The sequence below is a fragment of the Eptatretus burgeri genome, chromosome 5 (assembly GCF_056783735.1).
Source record: "Eptatretus burgeri isolate ZD-2024b chromosome 5, Ebu_testis_v1, whole genome shotgun sequence".
NCBI lineage: Eukaryota > Metazoa > Chordata > Myxini > Myxiniformes > Myxinidae > Eptatretus > Eptatretus burgeri.
Window position 1 is genome coordinate 75,734,361 of NC_140965.1, and position 21,114 is coordinate 75,755,474.

General features: G+C 44.2%; 1 protein-coding gene and 1 long non-coding RNA gene across 4 annotated transcripts in view; one reads left to right on the forward strand and one right to left on the reverse strand.

Annotated features, from left to right (window-relative positions):
* The window catches only part of LOC147026722 (adenylate kinase isoenzyme 1-like), a 46,710-nt gene that overhangs the window by 18,726 nt on the left and 6,870 nt on the right, over positions 1–21,114 (reverse strand). The window contains exons 2-4 of one of the 3 annotated variants that reach the window (XM_085882463.1): positions 8,680–8,792; positions 3,232–3,271; positions 1,165–1,200 (exon numbers count right to left, since the gene is read on the reverse strand). In XM_085882463.1, coding sequence (XP_085738589.1) covers positions 1,165–1,200; positions 3,232–3,238 — 43 coding nt within the window. In that variant the 5' untranslated portion in view covers positions 3,239–3,271; positions 8,680–8,792. The remainder of the gene's footprint in view (positions 1–1,164; positions 1,201–3,231; positions 3,272–8,679; positions 8,793–21,114) is intronic. The other 2 variants (XM_085882464.1, XM_085882462.1) reach the window with 2 other exon arrangements.
* LOC147026723 (uncharacterized) overlaps positions 1–21,114 on the forward strand; it is a 60,337-nt gene that overhangs the window by 13,042 nt on the left and 26,181 nt on the right. Inside the window, exon 2 of the long non-coding RNA XR_015058487.1 lies at positions 1,874–2,071. This is a non-coding gene — a long non-coding RNA (uncharacterized LOC147026723). The remainder of the gene's footprint in view (positions 1–1,873; positions 2,072–21,114) is intronic.

Consider the following 21,114-nt stretch of genomic DNA (forward strand, 5'->3'; position numbering starts at 1 on the left):
GGGGAAAAGTTTCTGGAAACCCATGACTCTGATGCTGTGTTCTTTTATGTGAAGAGTGCTGCTAGGTGAAAAAATCTAAATTGAAAATGTCTCAATGTGGATTATGCATACAAAGGCCCATCCAGAATTTGGCAGGTCGGCCTTCATTGGTCCTTTCACGATGGTGGGCTTATGCGTAGTTATAATAAAAGGAAATAGAAAGAACTTGAACAATAGAAGAAGCCATTTGGTCCATCATGCCGGCACTGTATTAACACCACCTCAATTCAATCTTTCATTTTTAGAACTTTATAACTTTAAAGCTTTAGAAAGGAAGAGGTAATTTGGCACTTCATCAAAAGCACATTCAATGTATCATTTTATCTACTTAATTATGGGGAGGGGGTATGGGATGAGGAGGAGGAGGAGGAGGAGGAGGAGTAGAGAGGAGAACAGCAGGGCAGGTGCACGGACATCACCATGGTGTTTTTGTTTGGTTTGAGAGTGGGGGTGGGGTGGATAGTAGGCAATGAGCAAACACCGACAGCAAATTAACAAACATTAAATTCAATCCAAAATTGTTTCAACCTGTTGAGTTGAATTTTAACTCAAGTGGCACTGATATTTCTCATCACAGCTTGAAACAAAAGTGAAACATCTATCGATTAATCATGCTTCAAATTGAGCTCCATCTTCCCAAAAGATACACACGCGAGCCATTTTCATGTCTCGGAGTACTTTATCTCTGATTTGGGTGATGTGCACCAGCCTTTATTTTCACTTTTTCCTGTTCCCAATTGTCCTTTCATTAGTGGTTACAAAATCATTCGTCAATACAAAATGTTAACTGTGCTTAACCTTCCTCCCTCCATCGTTAGTTCTTCCATGAGCCTTGATCTCAATCTACACGCTGTATTTGAGCAATGCATTTAACTCCATGTAGAGTTTGATCCTTTATTTATGTCCTGAAGTGTCTTTCAGACTTCTTATTTCAAGCAATGGATAGCAAAAAATAATAATGATGATAACTAACACAAAGGGTGATACAGTACTAATTTATTCCAAGAGTTCCTAATTAAACAGAGCAAATTAATGTCTGGTGTGCACAGGATGCAATTATGTGACGATGAGCTTTCGAAAAGTACAAGACACAGGGTTTAGCTGTCACGATGAAGAGAAACTTACCGACAACAAAAATGATCTTGGCTCCTTTGAGTTTCTCTGTAAAAGGGTGGAAGTATCATCAATCTCTGTACATCGTGCACACAATTTTGCATTTCAATATATATAATAAATATTTGTCTACATAAAATAAATATATAAAATAAATAAATTATATATAAAAAATAAATAAATATATAAAAGTATATATAAAATAAATAAATTAATACATTTGTATAAAAAGGAAAAAGAAAGTGTCACAAATGACTTTTAAGAGTGGCAATATTAGAAAACAGTTTTTCTCGTAATATTGTTATTATTACTATTTGCTAAATTGAAGATTCGCAAGATGATTGATTGGTCTGGTCTGTTATTAGTCCCATACCAGTTTTATCAAAGGGGATGATGGGTTTGTTCTCCGTCTGTCTGTCCGTCCCACCTGTGGTTTTTCAGACTCAGACTTTTTTCCTATAAGGTCATAAAATCATCAATTTAGATCCGATTGCCTTGAAGTTTGAACAGAATTTGCACATGGGGTTCACCAATTGGTTCACCAATCAAAAGCTAGAAGCCTTCTGTTTTCGAGGTCCAATGGGCAAGGTCACAGCGACTGATTTTGCAAGTACCAGTTTCAATAGTTAATGCATTTTGCACTGCGTTTCAATTATGACTGCCCAGCCGGTTGCAGGCATGGCCATGCCGCTGATGCATTTCCCCATGTATGTAATGGCAGGACTTTGGCCGGGCTGTCGGTGACACCTCACCTACTCTTCAACAAAAAACAATGGCGAATCGTTAACGTCCGCCAGCCAATGCTGGAAGATGGAACACCTGATCTGACGTCCATCCGACGGTCGGCACGCATATTGATTGGTGTTGGTACCTTTGTGTTGGTTTGGGTCGAGTTGGGAATCAAGCCCAGCTTACACAGGTGAGTGCACTTCCTTTTATTCTGATAATCTATTCTGATAATCCCTGAAATGTCATGATACTGTATATAATTGCATGTTGGAGAAATCACTTTCACTAAAAATGTCATAGGACTTCGGCTGATGGGAGACCGAGTGGTTAGAACATACATGGAGAAGTAGAATGGTGGCACTCGCTGCAGATATTCACATTGACACTTACAACATACATTTCACACTTTGGACTTCATTTGTACTCAGCAGCAGGCATAAATGTTATTTATTGCATTGAGGGATGATATATAAGTGAAGGGATATATCTGGTTAACGTTCCAATTCTAGTTTTCATTTTTCTTTATTCGTACTATATTCACACTATATTGTTGACATATACCAAAGATAGCAAGTATATAGTTCCTTCCGGAGCCAAAGACGTCATACTTAGCAACCATTATATCTTTCTAGTGCTCTACCTTAAAAGGTTTTTTTCATTTTTATGACAAAAGTAAAAACAAATGCGATCGGACCCCGCTATTCGCGGGGGAGATACATTCTTGGAAAATGCCGTGAATAGCAAATCCGCAAATAGTGGGGCATTGTTTCAATGGAAAAATACGGGATAGGTTCCTGGTGGGTATTTTAATAATTTTTTCGTATACAATCTTGAGGCTCGTATAAGAGGTAAAAATGATTTTAGCGGTTAGTGATTCATGAGGGAAAATCAAAAATCCCGTTGAAAAACAGCATAAACGTGAAAAAAAAAACACGAATATGGCCACAAAATACCGGAAAACGCAAAAAAAAAACAACCTGTGAATATGGGAAGCGCAGGGTTGCGAATATTTAAGCAGGTCGCCTTTTATAAACCTCGAATATGCGGGGTCCGTGAATAGTGAATCGTCAAATAGCAGGATCCGACAGTACTACACACATGTTTGAACCCAGCCATCAAGTTGTCAGGTTGATAAGAATCATGTGGTCAGTAGATAAAATTAAAATATATTTTCGATGAAGTTAAGGGGATCTGGCTTGAAATAAATGTTGGACATTTCAGAGGAGAACACAACTTTTAATTGAAAATACACATTTCTCTATAATAGACAGAAATTGAAGAAAGTCTAAATGTTAATACGTTGAGATCTTCATGAGATCTTATCCCTTCCCGCCTCTTGAGTAGGCCTACCTGCCATGATGACGTTTTTCTTTCACACCAAGGAAAATCCCTGCCAGAAAAGCAGAAGAAATGATGTCACACTGTGTGGCCTTGTCAATGCAACTCCATGACATGTTCATGGTGAATATATCCATGTTTTGTAAAAACTAATTGCACAGATTTCCTCGGACTGCAATTACATGAGGTAATTACTTCCGTTTATAAATCTCTTCATTCTCTCTCTCTCTCTCTCTCTCTCTCTCTCTCTCTCTCTCTCTCTCTCTCTCTCTCTCTCTCTCTCTCTCTCTCTCTCTCTCTCTCTCTCTCTCTCTCTCTCTCTCTCTCTCTCTCTCTCTCTCTCTCTGTGTCTCTGTCTCTCTCACATTAATTCTCTTGTACCCAATTATTGCTTCACCATCCCTTTAGGAATGGGGTGAGACCAACAATCAACAATTGCAGCTAATTCCAAAACCAAAGTGTATGCTCATGAAAGATGAAAGTTCTGCTCGCGTGGGCACTTTTAACCTGCAGTCGCTTGTGTGAAATCTGCAATTGAAATAGTCTTTTTAATGAAAGAGTGGCAATTTCCAAATGGTAATCCATAATTGTTGCTTTCCTAGATGCAAGTCAGACTCACAAAAATATCGGCAATACAAGAAACATCCATGGATGGAGAGGTCTAGTTCCTACAATTTCCTGTTAATACAAGCGAGCGATGGCAGTGGACACACACACACACACACACACACACACACACACACACACACACACACACACACACACACACACACACACACACACACACACACACACACACACACACACACACACACTCACACACTTCTCCTTCTCCAGATGTAAAAATCGAGAGTAATTTATCTTTGGCCTCGGAAACAAACAAACAAAACATTTATGTACACTGCCTTCAGAAAGTATTCACACCCCTCGACTTTTGTCACATTTTGTGTTGTTACAGTCTGCCTGAATTTAAAATGGATTAAATTAAATTTTTTCATCGATCTACACAAAATACCCTATAATGACAAAGTGAAAAAATGTTTTTGGAAATTTTTACAAATTAATTAAAAATGAAAAGCTGAAATGTTTTGCATCTATAAGTTTTAAACCCCCTGAGTCAATACTTTGTAGAAGTGCCTTTGGCAGCGATTACAGCTTGGAGTCTTCCTGGGTATGTCTGTGGCAGCTTTGCACATCTGGATTGGGGGATTTTCTCCCATTCTTCCTTGCAGTTCCCATTCTTCCTAAGCCCTTTCAAGTTGGATGGAGAGCATCGGTGAAGAGCAGTCTTGAGATCTTTCCACAGATTCTCAATGGGATTCAAGTCTGGGCTTTGGCCGGGCCACTCAAGAACTTTCACGTTCTTGTTCTGCAGCCATTCCAGTGTTGCTTTAGCTGCATGCTTAGGGTCATTGTCCTGTTGGAACATAAATCTTTGCCATGGTCTAAGGTCGTTTGCATTCTGAAGCAGGTTCTCCTCAAGTATTTGCCTGTATTTAGTTCTATTCATTGTTCCCTCTATCCTTACAAGTCTCCCAGTCCCTGCCACTGAAAAGCATCCCCATAGAATGATGCTACCACCACCATGCCTCATGGTAGGAATGGTGTTAGATGGGTGATCAGCTGTGCTCGGTTTCTACCAGACGTAGCGCTTGGCATTCAGGCCAAGAGTTAAATTTTGGTCTCATCAGACCACAGAATATTTTGCCTCATGCTCTCAGGTGCCTTTCACGTGCCTTTTTGTGAACTCCAGGTGTGCTGTCATGTGCCTTTTTCACAGGAGTGGCTTCTGTCTGGCCACTCTCCCAAAAAGCCTATATTGGTAAAGTGCTGCAGAGATTCTTGTCCTTCTGGCAGGACTCTCCCATCTCAGCCAAGGAACTCTGGAGTTCTGTCAGAGTAGTAACTGTGTTCTTGGTCACCTCCCTGACCATGGTCCTTCTTGCCCAGTTACTCAGCTTGGTCAGATGGCCAGCTCTAGGAAGAGTCTGGGTAATTGCATATTCTTTCCATTTCCTAATGATGGAGCTCATTGTGCTCTTGGGAACTTTCAACACTCTAGAAATTGTTTTATACCCTTCCCCAGATCTATACCTCCTCACAATTCTATGTCAGAGTTCTACAGACAGTTCCTTGGACTTCATGGTGGAGTTTCTGCTCTGACATGCACTGTCAACTGTGGGACCTTTTATAGAAGGGTGTGCTTCCTTATAAATCATGTCCAATCAATTGAATTGGCCACAGGTAAACTCAAATCAAGTTGTAGACATCTCAAGGATGATCAAAGGAAATTGGATGCACCTGAGCTCAATTTGGAATGTCATAGCAAAGGGGTTGAATTCTTATTGATGTACGACATTTCAGCTTTTCATTTTTAGTTGATTTGTAAAGATTTCTAAAAACATGTTTTCACTTTGTCATGATGAGGGATTTTGTGTTGTTCGGTGACAAAAAATTTGAATTTAATCCATTTTTAATTCAGGCCGTAACACAACAAAATGTGACAAAAGATGAGGGGTGTGAATACTTTCTGAAGGCAATGTATTTGCAATGGCTCTCACACTCATATAGTTCCCACTCCCAACCACCCCCTCCTCCCAAACATTATTAATTGTAAACTTACACTGTACATCCACAAGACCCATATATGACTTTCTCATCGCTGTTAAGAAGCACCTAAACAAGATTATGGTGCCTCCCTCAGGGAAGTCTGCCTGATGCATCTCGCTGCCACGTAAATATAGCTGGCACAAGGTCTGTGTATTTGCACGTCACGAAGATGTCCTTTGTCGAAGAGTTGTTTAACACGACTTAGTAATGACACACAGCATGATCTTTCCAATTGCAGACGTCCATTAAATAAATCAAGCCATTTCCGCAAGGTTCAAAGTCCATTCACTGGTAGCGATCCTTCGTATGTAAAGGTATAACACGCCTGTCCACTCGAGCCTTGCACCGGCCCACATGGTCTGGAGTTTGCAGTACGGGTAGCTACCCTTTCGGCGAACTGAGAAAGTACTCCAAGTCTTTCGTTGGGCAGAGGCACACCCCTTTCTCTCAGGTATGTCAAGTATGTTCGGGTTATTTTAGAATCTTTGTGAGCCATTTTCGGTCACAATCCTTACCTCGCACACACGACATGTGTATATATATATATATATATATATATATATATATATATATATATATATATATATATATATATATATATATATATATATATATATATATATATATATATATATATATATATATGTAATTTAGGGTTCCCCAAACCACTGTTTCTTGGGGTTTCTGCGCATGCACACCAAGCATTCTGTCACGGATTATGTCATTTCAAAAGTCCCATATTATTCAGAGCCAGAAACATGCAAGACAGTCAGCAAAGATTAATTGATTGGAACTGTTATCATCTGCGAGGACTGGAGGATCAGTGGCTGTCTGCCAAACCTGAGGGTGTGATTGATCCTGAAATTATATTTGTATTTTGGATGTGAATCACATGCCAATTCATCCTGTTATTTCATAAATCACAAATGAACAGAAACCATCCACGCTTCAAAGTTAAACATTCCTGACTCCAGAAACGATACACTGTTCACAGAAATGTCAAGCAACAACTTTTAAATGGTGGAATAAATTATGCATTCAGAGTTCAGAAATTAATTAATCATGTGAATGCAGACCATGACAATTGAGGAAGGAAACCCAATCATTAAATATGTAACCTGCAATGTTACAATTATCCACTCCTGAACTGAGCTATCCTGGAAATTCATGTGAAAGTCACGTCTCAGACAGAATCCGCATACATGTCGGCACAGGATCCATGTCGATACCCTCTATACATGGACCACCCATGTGATCCAAGTCAGCTTAGGATTGGCGAGGTGTCATCTAACACCAACTGAGTTTGCTCATGCCATCAGGATGGCTCAAACGAGGTTGACTCAGACTCCCATTGCTTCCCAGTACCGTGCTAACTGCAGTATTATTTATATGGCACTGCCAGGCACTGTCAAAGTGCAATCAAACAGGACAGTTTATGGAGAAAACTCTCGGGTCACTCAAGGGATATAACCCCTCGTGAAGATAGTTATCTTGTCCTCCTTTCTGGAAGAAAACACTTTTCAACAGCACAATCAATCTCGAATGACTTGCAAAGAGCATCAAATTTCAACCAGACAACTTGGAACAGGCTTCACAATGCCAGTGGTGTGAAGTCCTAAAGAGCACTATTGTGCATCCCTCATTAACAGCATCATGTGCCATGGATGGCACAACATAACTGGAAGATGAATTATTGGTGTCATGTTTTTTTTCACTGATGCATCAAGATTATCAGTACTCGATGGAAATGCTTAAATCTGGAGACGAGGTGACAGTGATTTGCTAATTGTAACTAATGGTCAAATGATCAGCTTTGTTGGGTGCTGCCTAATAGTACGGGCTGGCATACAAGTTGCCAGAATAACTGATCCTTGTCATTGGGAGGGGTGTTATGACTGATGTGAGATACAGTGAAGAGATAATTAAGCCTATTGTCATCTCACTGGTTCAAGAGAAAGGTCACAACTCCATCTTTGTGGATGACATCTGTCCACAACCATACATGTTGTCAACACCACACTTCAGGGCCACAACATCAATCTCATGGACTGACTTGCACAATCTCTGGACTTGCATCTGATTGAACATGCTTGCACATTCTATCGAAGTGTATTTATGGTTTCGTAGTGTACCCACATTCTATTGAGCAACTGGGAGTGCCTCTGGTCAAAGAATGGCACGACATCCCACCATCTGATTTGATCGATAACAAGCCGTTTACAAGCTAACAATGGAGTCACAAGTGGTCACACATCATTAGCCCTTAAAGGACCAGGGATACATGTGTCCCTAAACTTTTAATTAGTGTATCTCCGATATTTTCCATGAAATTTTAGATTACTTTATGCTTGTACATTGGCAAATATTGTAGCTAACACTGGCGAAGTGCTTTTGTCTTTTCTATCATTGTTCTTATTTTTGTTGATTAGAAAAACTTGTATTTTTTTTTTGTCTTGCATACTCTTGAATTTCAATTCGTATTCGTGATTATTATAGCCAAAACTAATAATAAAATTGGACTTGTAATTGAAAATTACTTTCAAGATGCTCGGTTCTTCAAAAAGATTAAATCAATTTCTGCTAGTGTAAACTTGTCAGTGAACATTTGTCAAATTGCTAATTTGCATCTCATTTTAGATAGCCAACTTATTTCAACACAACACCTTCACCTTGGCTTATACTCGCATATGTTTGTTTCTGGAAAGTACAGATCAATATGCCAGTCCTCTTCAATCAGGAAATGAACAAATATATATATATATATATATATATATATATATATATATATATATATATATATATATATATATATATATATATATATATATATATATACATACCACAACTTACCACGTTTATGGAAATTACCACAAATGCCAGGAGAGGCTAGCTGACAACTGGAAAGGCAGTGACTGCTTGGAGAGTCGGCTGACAGCTGGAAAGACAGCGGCAGCTCGGAAAGACTGCACGAAGGGGACAAGGGTTAGCCGCCCAACGTACCAGTGCATACTAAATGTCCCCACCCATCTCATCACGCGACAGACACTATTACAAGTAAATACCCCCAAGGTTACCCGAGTGGGGGGGGGCGTGAGAATGAGGAACTTACTCGACCTGATTTACAGGATAATGACTTGGAACGTCCACCTAACTTGCTATTGTGCGAGAGAATTCAAGACTGTGAAAGGAATGAAGATACACCATACAAGAATGGGGTGCCTGCAGAGGGAGCAACACATACCATCGTTTAAGAATGATAGTCAGATGGTCGAAAACCCAGGCCAGGAGTCAAACCACAGTGCCAGAGTTCACGAAGCTCATACTCGGCAGACATCTGGAGTTGTTGAGAGTAAGGAGAGAATTAAATGTCCTCCGTGAAGTAATGAGTCTAGTTAGAGACAGCTTGATGTGAAGATTTGTCCACAGCGCGAACGCTCACACTGAAGGGTCCAGTTTGGAAGAAGCTCGAAGCTATGAGTAGCATATGTTACACATACTGTTTGGAGTGGTTTGGTGCAAGGGAGAACAGAAAACACAACAGCAGTCCAATAGGAAACAGGTTGAGATTCAGGGTCCTGGAGGTGACAACAGCGTCGGCTCAGGAAGCAATGGAAGAATGCCACAGAAGACCAAAAACCAGGGTTACGAGTGTTGTACGAAGAGTTCAGGAAGAAACTCTTGAGGCTTAGGAGAGCAGAAGCAGCGAGGAAGGGAAAGGAGTCACAAAAGGGAAGCTTTTCTTCAAAACCCATACGGATTCACCAAGATTCTTTTCAAGCAGAGTAAGAGTGGAACACTTTCTGTGCGAAGGGAAGAATTAGAGAAGCATCTCAGGGAGACCTATAGCGACCTAAACTGTGAATCACCCCTCGTGTAATGAATGTTTTACCAAATCCCACAGAGCCTGGAATCCCCTTTGACTTGAGTGATATGAAATTGAAGGAAGTCAAAGATGTTGTCAAGAAAGCAAGAGACAAGAGTGCACCAAGAATAAATGGAGTAGCACACTGTCTTTACAAGAAGTGCCCAAAAGTATTGAAAATTATGTGGAAATTGTTGAGAGTTGCATGGAAGAACTCTGTTGTTACAAAGGAGTGGTGTGTAGCAGATGAAATTTATATTCCCAAAGAGGAGAATTCAGAAGGTGTCGAGCAGTTTTGCCCCATACCACTCTTGAATGTGGAGGGGAAGGTATTCTTCAGCATTCTGTCAAAAAGGATAATAGATTATATGCTGGAAAATGGATACATTAACATATCTGTGCAGAAAGTAGGAGTGCCAGGCTTTCCAGGGTGCCTGGAGCATGCTGCAATTATTTGGAACACTGTTCAGGGTGCAAGGAAGGAAAAGAGAGACCTTCATGTAATATGGCTTGAGTTTGCCAATACATATAGTTCTGTCCCACATGTTCTCAATGAGAAGGCTATTGGGGTGGTTTGGATTCAAGAGAAGGTTAGAAACCTCATCAGGATGTATTATGATTGCCTGGCGTAGGCTTAATGGTTCGGGTGGTGGGCTCGGGATCCTAGGATCCTGAGTTCAAACCCCCATCCCTGTTGAATTAATACCAGGTGGGGTTGACTCTGCCTGTCATCCTTCCGAAGTTGGCAAAATGAGTGCCAGCTTGCTGCTATCCTGTGTAGGAGTGGCAACCTGTCCAGTATTGCGCCTAACAGCCAAGGAGACTGCTTAGACAGCACCAACGCTCTGCACAGAGTATGTTCCCAATGGATGGATGGATGTATTATGAGCAGTTCTTCATGAGGTTCACAACCCCTTCATACACTACTAATTGGCAATCCCTTGAGGTTGGTATTCCCATGGGGTGTGTTGTGTCACCTTTGGTGTTTGTCATGGCTATGGAGTTAATTATTCAAGCAGCAGAAGGTTGGGGAGAGGGAATTGAGCTCTTATCAGGCCAAGTTATTCCTCAATGCCATCCTTTATGGATGATATGACATTAATCACGAAAGAAACAGAGGTGATGAAGAGAATGTTAGCCAGGCTGAATGAGTTAATTTTATGGAGTCGGATGAAGTTTAAACCCGAGCAGAGCAGGAGTTTGTCTTTGGCAAAGAGAGTGTACAAGTTGGTAAGGTTTCAGATTGCTGGAGAGAACATTCCCACTGTAAAGGAGGAATCAGTAAAGTCTTTGAAGGTGGTACTCCTTACACTTAACTGGCCGCAACCGTGTAGTGGAGCTGCAGAAGACTATTGCAGATGGACTAGAAGCCATTGAGAAGTCAGGGTTACCTGGTAAGTTCAAGTTGTGGTGTTTTCAGTTTGGTCTGCTTCCACAAATTCTGTGGCCAATGCAGGTGTATGAGATCACATTAACAAGCGTTGAAAAAATGGAAAGAGTAATTTGTAGCTGTATTAGGAAATGGCTAGGTGTTCTGAGGTCTCTTGCTACCCTGGCTCTGTTTAGTATGAGCACAAAGGTGCAGTTGCCAGTTACATCAGTAAATGAGGAGTTCAAGTGCTGCAAGGCCTGGTTGAATCTTCTGCTGAGACTCTTCAGATCGAGTGGTATGAAACACTCAAACCTAAAGTATATACAGGAAGAAAGTGGGATGTCTCGAAGGTTGTACAGTAGGCAGAGGAGGCATTAAAATTTGGAGAAGTAATGGGAGCTGGACAAAAGGGAAGGTGGTGGGATCCATCCATCGATTGGGACCATACTCTGTACAGAGCGTCAGTGCTGCTGAAGTAGTCTTCCAGGCTATTGGGCACAATCCTGGATAGGTCACCACTCCGACACAGGATACTCAAATGGCTCAATCATCCCAGAAAGCTGGTATTCATTTTGCTGAATTCAGAAGGATGATGGACTGAGTCAACCCCAACTGGTGTCAATTCAATGGATAAGCGGGATTTGAACTCAGGACCGAAGGATCCCAAGCCCGACAACCTAACCATGATGCCAACACTGGGGATAGTGTGTGATAGGATAGTAGAAGAACGGGTGTGGTTAGTTGTAAGCGAGGAAGAAGAAGTATCATCATATGATCGAGCGTACTCGGGCATTTTGCCTCTGGATGGCAGAAATAATCTACAGTGGTTGCCAGTCCTATTCTAGATCGCGGTGTTCGCTTGAACCAGTCTCCCCCCGAAGGCGGAGTGCACTTCATACCGTTCTGCAAGTATATTAGCAGTCGCTAATTGGAGCCTCATCTACCCACTGCCATAGATGATTTTCTGACCTCGAATGGCTCAAATATCCCAGCAAGCTGGGACTCAATTTGCCGACCTCAGAAGGATGACAGGCTGAGTCAACCCCCTGGTGTGTATTAATTCAGTGGCCAATGGGGCTTGAACTCAGGACCCTTGCATCCCAAGCCGCTACCCTAACCACTAAGCCAACACCAGGCTTATTAGAAGTATGTGTGTGTATGTGTATATATATATATATATATATATATATATATATATATATATATATATATATATATATATATATATATATATATATATATATATATATATATATATATATATATATATATATATATATATAACTAAAACTCTCATCTTTTATGCATGTATGTTCCCAAAATACAGCCAAAACGGTACACAATAGCACAAAGATTTTCAGCCCATCTTACCGTTCTCCTGCGGTGTGCAGTATCAAGTTTCGTTAAAATTGGGCAACGAAAAAATTATTTAAAAATCAATTCCCGATTCAGTCAAGTACTCTTCGGGAGAATTTCATCAATGCAAACAACCTCAGCGGTATAGTTCGCTGGAGCTATCTTTTTGCTTGTTTTTTTTAATGATTTTTTTTATCAACCGCTGTCACAACGGGAACCCAATATATATATATATATATATATATATATATATATATATATATATATATATATATATATATATATATATATATATATATATATATATATATATATATATATATATATATATATATATATATATATATATATATATATATATATATATATATATATATATATATATATATATATAATCCCGAGTTGTTATCGCTGACCTTGACGGACGTGATTATTTATTGGGTGTCTAAACCCCACTGCCAATCCTTGACGTGATGCAGGATGGGAGTCAATAAAAAGAAAGGAGACGAAGCAGAGCGGGAACAGTTCAACAAGCAAGCATTTTATTTACACACGCAGACACAAAGCAAGCACGTATATTCAGCCACACAAAATGCACAAAAAGCAAATGTAAGAAAAACAGTTAAAACCGACTATACGCGTACACACGGCAACACTTACACAGTTTTACTTGAAAGACTGTGCCACCACAAGCATTTACGCAAAAAGCAAAGGAAGAAAGCCACCCTCACAGGCAAGGAGGCAGACAGGCCCGTAGACCAAATGTACGTGGATCCTGGAGGATCGGCCAGGTCCACGAGACCGGGGAGGTCTTACCCGCGTCCTCGTGACGCGATGGCGGGCAAGCCGCAATGTTCGCGCTGTTGCGCCCCGACTCCGTGCCCTGCCGTGGTCGGCGAGTCCTCTCCGGCGTGCTCTGCGTGGGCCGTCTTGTTGGCTCCACGTTTAGGGTGGGAGAGGAATGGGGGCCCCCTCGGCACTATCTCAGCGGGAATGGGGGGGGGGAATCGTTGATGTTCAGGGAGAGGGGAATGGCTGGCTGGCTTGGGTCCCGCGACGAGACGAGCGATCCCCCACACCGCAACCTCGTCGCCGACCGCCGTCCTCACTTGACTCGGACCTGAGCTCCCTTGCCCCGACCAGCCGGCTGCAGCTCCACCGCGCACACTCAACTTGGACTCGACCAGCCAGCCCAACACGCAATACCCAACACGCAACAACCACGAGCAGCCTTGTGCTCGCGTCTTTATAGGCGGCAGGAGAAGCCAATATGCAAATTCCAGGATCAGAACGCGATTGGAGGCGGGGCCACGCCGCCCCCCTGGTCAGCCATTGGTCGAGCAAAAAGGGGCGTGAACCTCCCCTGATCCGCATATTTGCATAAACGGAATTCACATACACGCGCCTGGAGGCGGGGCCAAACCTCCTCGCGCTCGCCCATTGGACTGAGAAGTGGGCGTGAAGCATTTCTGATCCGAATTCCTCTCACATTTGGACCCGCGGCTCGACGTGTTCGGCACCAACTACCGAACGGCTCCTGGACAGCACGATGTTTGGTGTTGACTGGTGGTGTCTGGGAATGGTTGTGAAGGAGAAAGGCGAAGGCGGTGGAGGGTTTTCTGTGGTGGTTTGGTGGTTGGCGGGCGTCGTTTGGGGATGGCGGTGAAGCGATGTTTGCGGGATGGAGTTGTGAAGGTAAAGGCGAAGGTGGTGGTGTTTGCATTGTTGGCGGCTTAATGATCGAAAATAACAATAGAGAAAGAAAGATGGCTAACTGAAGGATCGCAGCCCAAATGGATCACATAAATTCCCTCGAAACAACAGGTGTGGGCTAACTACACATGGATTTATCGAGATATCTCACCTGAGGACCCTTTATGCGAATGGAAATGCGAATTTCCACAACCGTAACACTACCCCCTCCCCTTTTTACAGACTCGTCCCGAGTTGTCAAATTCTCGTGTACCATCATGTGTAGTTCTCCCCGAGTACGTTTCTATCTTCCGATCCCTGAGTGCGACATTCAGTGTATTCGTGTCCCCAAAATAAATAACCTGAGGGCTGAGTAACTAACTAAACAAACCCACTCATACGGACGACTTAAATAAATTGCCGGCGCTAACACATACATGCTGGGGGCGCACTCATTTTTACAATACAACTTAACACCTTACAAAATTTACACTAACCATGGCCCAGGATCAATGGACTCTGCAGGCAGAACAACAAAAGTCAACCAGTGCACGGGCCGCCACTGCAGGCCCGTGTTGTAGCTGCCAACAGGACAGTCCTTGCAGCTTCACGACGATGCTGGCGCACATGGCAATGAACAAGGGGGGCGAATGCAAAACAGAACGGGGGCTGGTGACGAGGGCAGCAGGCATGGCATGGCAAAGGTGGTCAGGCAAACACAGCCTGCAGAACAAGGCCGCTGCAGGCAAACACAGCCGGCAGACGATCCGACCGGCACAGGCCTTGAAGCACAGCTGCAGACGATGAAGTGGCCGGTACAGGCCTTGCAGTAAACAGATGCAGACGATCCGGCTGGTACAGGCCTCGCAGCAAAACAGCCAGCCGATGAAGTTAGCCGGCCTTTGCCTTGCAGTGGAGGTTGGTGGAGGGAGTGTGGTGGTGCTGGCCACTCAGACGGCGGGCTCGGGCCGACCTAAACGTCTCCCTCCCAACCTATCGCCTTTGCCTGTCACTATCCATACCCACTCCCTTAATTTGTAAAAACCCAATTCAGCCCCAACTTATTTTTTTGTTTTTATTTTTTTCTTTCCCCACTATAATTCGTCCCCTAACCCCCTTTACTGTCCTTGTTCGGCTAACCTATCGTCCCCAAGCCGACTCCCAACCCCTACGTTCCCTTCCTGGAGGGGGAATGAGGGAGAGCTAGCGTCCTGCGTCGAGGCCCAACTCAAGCCTCGGGATGGCCTCCTTGGAGTTCAGCGATCTAACCCAAAGTGGGTCCAGCCTCCCACAACGAGAGCGAAGGGATGGATGGTACGGAGCGGTACACTTCCTATCTACCCTATCCATTAACCTTTAAACTACCCCGGGGCTTTCAACAAGCGCCTCTCGCTTAAACTATTGGTTCTAACAACCCAGATTCCCGTCGCCTGTGTTGGTGTCCTTGCAAATTTCGGGCCTCGCCCCCCCCCCAATTTTCTCTCCGTGCCCTCACACGCTTTCATGGTTGGGACGTGTGGCTCCCTTGGCAGGCACTACCCTCTGCCGATTCTCCGACGATGGCACCCCCGGGCACTACACTGCCTCCGAGCCTACTAGCTCCCTAAACACCGGGGAGTGCCCTCCCTGGCGACTCCACTGAAACGCTCACGTGGCAGGCTGGCGCCCTGGGCCCCTTCCCTGGGTGCCCGTGCCCAATGCACTGCCCACGCGGCTAATGGTGCCCCGGGCCCCCTCATCATGTGGGCGCACCCGTTCCCACTACACTATCCCGGCCCCCCATGGGCCCTTGGCCTACCACGGCTGACTAGCACGGTGCCCGAGGTACCCACTCTGGACACGGGCCACTTGAGCGACCCGTTCCGTACTAGCGGGATAACTGAGCGGTGTTATCGTCGGCCTCGACGGTTCCGATTAATTATCGGGCGTATTAAGCCCACTACCAACCCTTTACGTGAAGCAAGATGGAGATTCAATTGAAGAAAAGACGAAGCGAAACGGGAAAAACAGTTCAACATAATGCACATTTATTCCGCGGCACACGGAGAGCACACATATACAATTACAACAATTATGCACCGACAGCAATTGCAACAAAAGAAACACAACAATGCAGATCTACTTCTGACTACGCGAGCACACGGTAACACTTACACAGTTTTACTTTACAGATGGCGCCGACAACACATTTACTCAAAAGCAAAAGAAAAGGGCCACCCTCAAAGACAAGGGGACAGACGGGGCCTGTGGGCCGCGAGACCGGGTGGATCCTACCCGTGTCTTTGATGAGCCGCAAATGTGGCGGCGCCCCGACTCCGCGCTCCTTTGCGGGTTTCGTTGGCACTGCTTGGAGTGGGGTGGGAACGGGGCCCCCTTTTCGCAGTATCTCAGCGCGGGGGAAAAAAGGGGGGAATTTTTGATGCTCTGGGGAAAGAGGACAGCTGGCCCGCTTGGGTCCCGTGACAAGCAACTCCACTGCGAGCTCGTCGCCGACCGCCGTCTTCCTTGCCTCGGACCCGAACCCTTCGGTCTCCTCCCCAATTCTCCTCAGCTGACTGCAGCAAATCACCTCGACCGTGCTCCAGGCTCCAGGCTTCCTCTCTCTGCAGCTCCCCGACAGACTCTGAACCCCGACAGACTCCGACCTCCGACAGACTGACTCTCCTTCAGACCCGACTTGACTCTTCTCCAACTCGCCTTGACTCTTCTCCAACTCGCCTTGACTCTTCTCCAACTCGCCTTGACTCGCCCCGCACTCGGCGCTTTATAGTCCGGCAGGAGAACCCATATGCAAATTTCTGGATCAGAACGAGCTCGGGGGTGGAGCCACGCTCGCCCATTGGACGGAGAAAAAGGGGCGTGAGTCTCCCCTGATCCTCGAATTTGCATATCCCGATTCTACTCCGACGCGCCTGGAGGCTGGGCCAAACCGCCCCGCACTTGCCGATTGGACGGATCAGAAGTGGGCGTGTAAACATTCCTGATCCGAATTCTCCTCGGAAAGGCCGCACTTTGCACCCGCGGCTCAGCGCGCGTCCCGCACGAGGCCAGGACAGCCTGACGCTTGGTGCCCACAAGCGGTGCGGGAATGGCCGCAGAAGGAGAGGCGAAGGTGGTGGAGGGTTTAAAGTGGTGGTCCATGGCCATGGTGACGTTTGGAATGGCGGTGATGTGATGTTTGCGGGAGCGAGTTGTGAAGGTAAAGGTCATGGCTGTTGGCGTTGTTGTTGTTGTGAAGCGGCGTTGTGGTTGGTGGTTGTTGTGTGATGGCGGTTGAGACGTGGTTGGTTCAAAATAAAGATAGAACAGAAAAACGACTATCTCAAAGGGTCGCAGCCCGAATGAATCACATTTATTCCCTCCAAACAATGGGTTTGGGGCTAACTACACATGTACTTACAGAGACATCTCACCTACAGGACCTGAATGGTGGTTTGCGAATTTCCTCAACCGTAACGATATATTGGGTCGTCGATCCAGTCGAAAATTATTATTTTTTTTTTTTTTTTTAAGTTTTGAAATTTGTTTTTCCCTTATTATCAGTTTTTCCGTCTATGTTTGTCTGTCTGTCTGTTCGGTCCAGTGCTCCGTTAATACAATGGTGATTTCGATAAAACTTGGTTGGTAGGTTCGTACCATGGCCTAGTTGTGTGCAAATGAGAACCGTTGCTTGCACACCACTGTTGCCTAGCAACGGGACTTTGAAATATTTGAAAAATCATAAAAAAAAAATTTTTCGAAAATCAAAAATCGGGCCAGGAGCGAATGTGGGCAGTACATTCAGCCATATTGTCAAAAATTTCCAGCCGGATCCTATGAAAACTGTCGGAGAAGATAGACTTTGAATGAATCCTGGTCGAAAACAATAAAAAAAACGAAGTTCGTTATATCTCAGAGACTATGAGTCAGATATACATGAAACTGGTATGGTAGGTTCATGGTATGTCCTAGTTATGTGTGAGAAAGAACCGTTGCTATGGACCCTTCCGTTGCCTAGCAACGGCCGAAAAACTTCAAAATGTGGGGGTATTTTAACAAAAAACAATCTGCAGCATTAACCCTTGAAACTAGAATCATGAATTTTCTTGTGCTTAATCCTCAGGTCATTCCCCCATCGAACGGGCCTATCACGTCAGGTTCTATTGGGTAGGCGACGACCCATTTTCGCCTACCGGCTTGTGTATGTATGTATATATATATATATATATATATATATATATATATATATATATATATATATATATATATATATATATATATATATATATATGTATATATCCTGGTGTTAGCGCAGTGGTTAGGGCAACGGCTTGGGACCCAAAAGGTCCTGAGTTCAAGCCCCGTTGGGTCACTGAATTAATATATGTGTGTGTGTATATATATATATATATATATATATATATATATATATATATATATATATATATATATATATATATATATATATATATATATACCAAGTCGTATAACACCAGAGGGTTGACTCAGCCTGTCATCCTTCCGAGGTCAGCGAAATGAGTTCCAGTGTGCTGGGCCCGGTGTATGCCCGGTTAGAATAGGTGTACCATATCCCTGTGTGTCGTAAGAGGCGACCAGGGTTGCGTCAGGAAGGGCATCCGGCGTAAAAACCTATGCCAAATCATTATGCGGACAACAAAACGAATTTCCATACTGGATCAGTCGAGGCCTGGGTTACCAACTACTGCCACCGGTACCAGTGGCCAGCAGGGTACCAGTGGAAATTGTGCTACTGCTGGGAGAAGGAGGAGAAGGAGACGGGGAAGGCGAGTCCGGAGGCAGTGGGAGAGAGGGAAGGGTAGAAGTGTGCAGGTGAGAGTTGGAACTCTGAATGTTGGGACGATGACTGGCAAAGGGCGAGAGTTGGCTGATATGATGGAGAGAAGAAAGGTGGACATACTGTGTGTACAAGAGACCAAGTGGATGGGGAGTAAGGCTCAGAGCATTGGAGGTAGTTTCAAACTGTTCAACCATGGTGTGGATGGGAGGAGAAATGGTGTCGGGGTAATCCTGAAGGAAGATTATGTCAAAAGGGTATTGGAGGTGAGGAGAGTGTCGGACCGAGTAATGAGTGTGAAGTTGGATATTGAAGGGGTGATGATGAATGTCATCAGTGCATATGCCCCACATATGGGGTGTGAGATGGAATATAAAGAAGATTTCTGGAGTGAGTTTGATGAAGTGGTGGAGAGTGTATCCAAGGATGAAAGAGTGGTGATTGGAGCAGATTTCAGTGGGCATGTTGGGGAAGGGAATATAGAGGATGAGGAGGTGATGGGTAGGTACGGTCTCAACAAGAGAAATGTGGAAGCGCAAATGGTGGTAGAATTTGCAAAAAGAATGGAAATGGCAGTGGTAAATACGTATTTCAAGAAGAAGGAGGAACACAGGGTGATGCACAAGAGTGAAGGAAAGTGCACACAGGTGGATTACATCTTATGCAGGAGATGCAACCTGAAAGATTCGAGACTGTAAGGTGGTGGCAGGGGAGAGTGTAGCTCGACAGCATCGATTGGTGGTCTGTAGGATGATTTTGGAGGTGAGGTTGAGGAAGAGAGTGAGGGCTGAACCAAGGATTAGATGGTGGAAGCTGAAGGAGGAAGACTGTTGCGCGGAATTTAGGGAGGAGGCGAGACAGGTGTTGATGGTGGTAAAGATGGGTGGGATGATTGGGCAACTACAGCAGAAGTGGTGAGGGAGATAGCTAGGAAGGTACTTGGTGTGACATCTGGACAGAGGAAGGAAGATAAGCAGACTTGGTTATGGAACGAGGAAGTTCAGGAAAGTATAAGGAAGAAGGGGTTGGCGAAAAAGAAGTGGGATAGTCAGAGAGATGAAGAAAGTAGGCAGGAGTACAAGGAGTGGCGGCGAAAGGCAAAGAGATGTGGCAAAGGCTAAGAAAAAGGCATATGACGATCTGTATGAGAAGTTGGATACAAAAGAAGGGGAAAAGGATTTATACCGATTGGCAAGACAGAGGGACCGAGCTGGGAAGGATGTGCTGCAGGTTAGGGTGATAAAGGACGCAAATGGGAATGTGCTGACGAGCGAGGAGAGTGTGTTGAGAAAGTGGATGGAGTACTTTGAGGAGCTGATGAATGAAGAAAATGAGAGAGAGAGAAGGTTGGAAGAGGTGGAGATCGTGAATCAGGAAGTGGGGTGGATCGGTAAGGATGAAGTGAGGACTGCTATGAAGAGGATGAAAAGTGGAAAGGCGGTTGGCCCAGATGACATACCAGTGGAGGCATGGATTCCCCATTAGGAGAGATGGCAGTGGGGTTGTTAACCAGGTTGTTCAATAAAATCTTGGAAAGTAAGAGGATGCCGGAGTAGTGGAGATTAAGTGTACTGGTTCCGATTTTCAAGAACAAGGGTGATGTGCAGAGCTGTGGAAATTACAGAGGGATTAAGTTGTTAAGCCACACCATGAAGTTGTGGGAAAGAGTAGTGGAAGCTGGGTTGAGAGGAGAGGTGATGATTTTTGAGCAGCAATATGGGTTTTTGCCAGGAAAGAGCACCACTGATGCAATGTTTGCTTTGAGAGTGTTGATGGAGAAGTATAGGGAAGGCCAGAAGGAGTTGCATTGTGTGTTTGTGGATTTATAGAAAGCTTATGATAGGGTGCCAAGAGAGGAGTTTTGGCATTGTATGAGGAAGTCGGGAGTGGTGAAGTATGTGAGGGTTGTGCAGGATATGTATGAGGACAGTTTGACAGCGGTGAGGTGTGCGGTAGGAATGACGGACCAGTTTAAGGTAAAAGTGGGATTGCACCAAGGATCGACTCTGAGCCCTTTCCTATTTGCAATGGTGATGGACAGGTTGAAGGACGAGATCAGACTGGAGTCTCCATGGACTATGATGTTCGCGGATGACATCATGATCTGTAGGGAGCAGGCTGAATCGAGCCTTGAGAGGTGGAGGTACGCACTGTATAGAAGGGGAATGATAGTCAGTAGGAGTAAAATGGAGTACATGTGCGTAAATG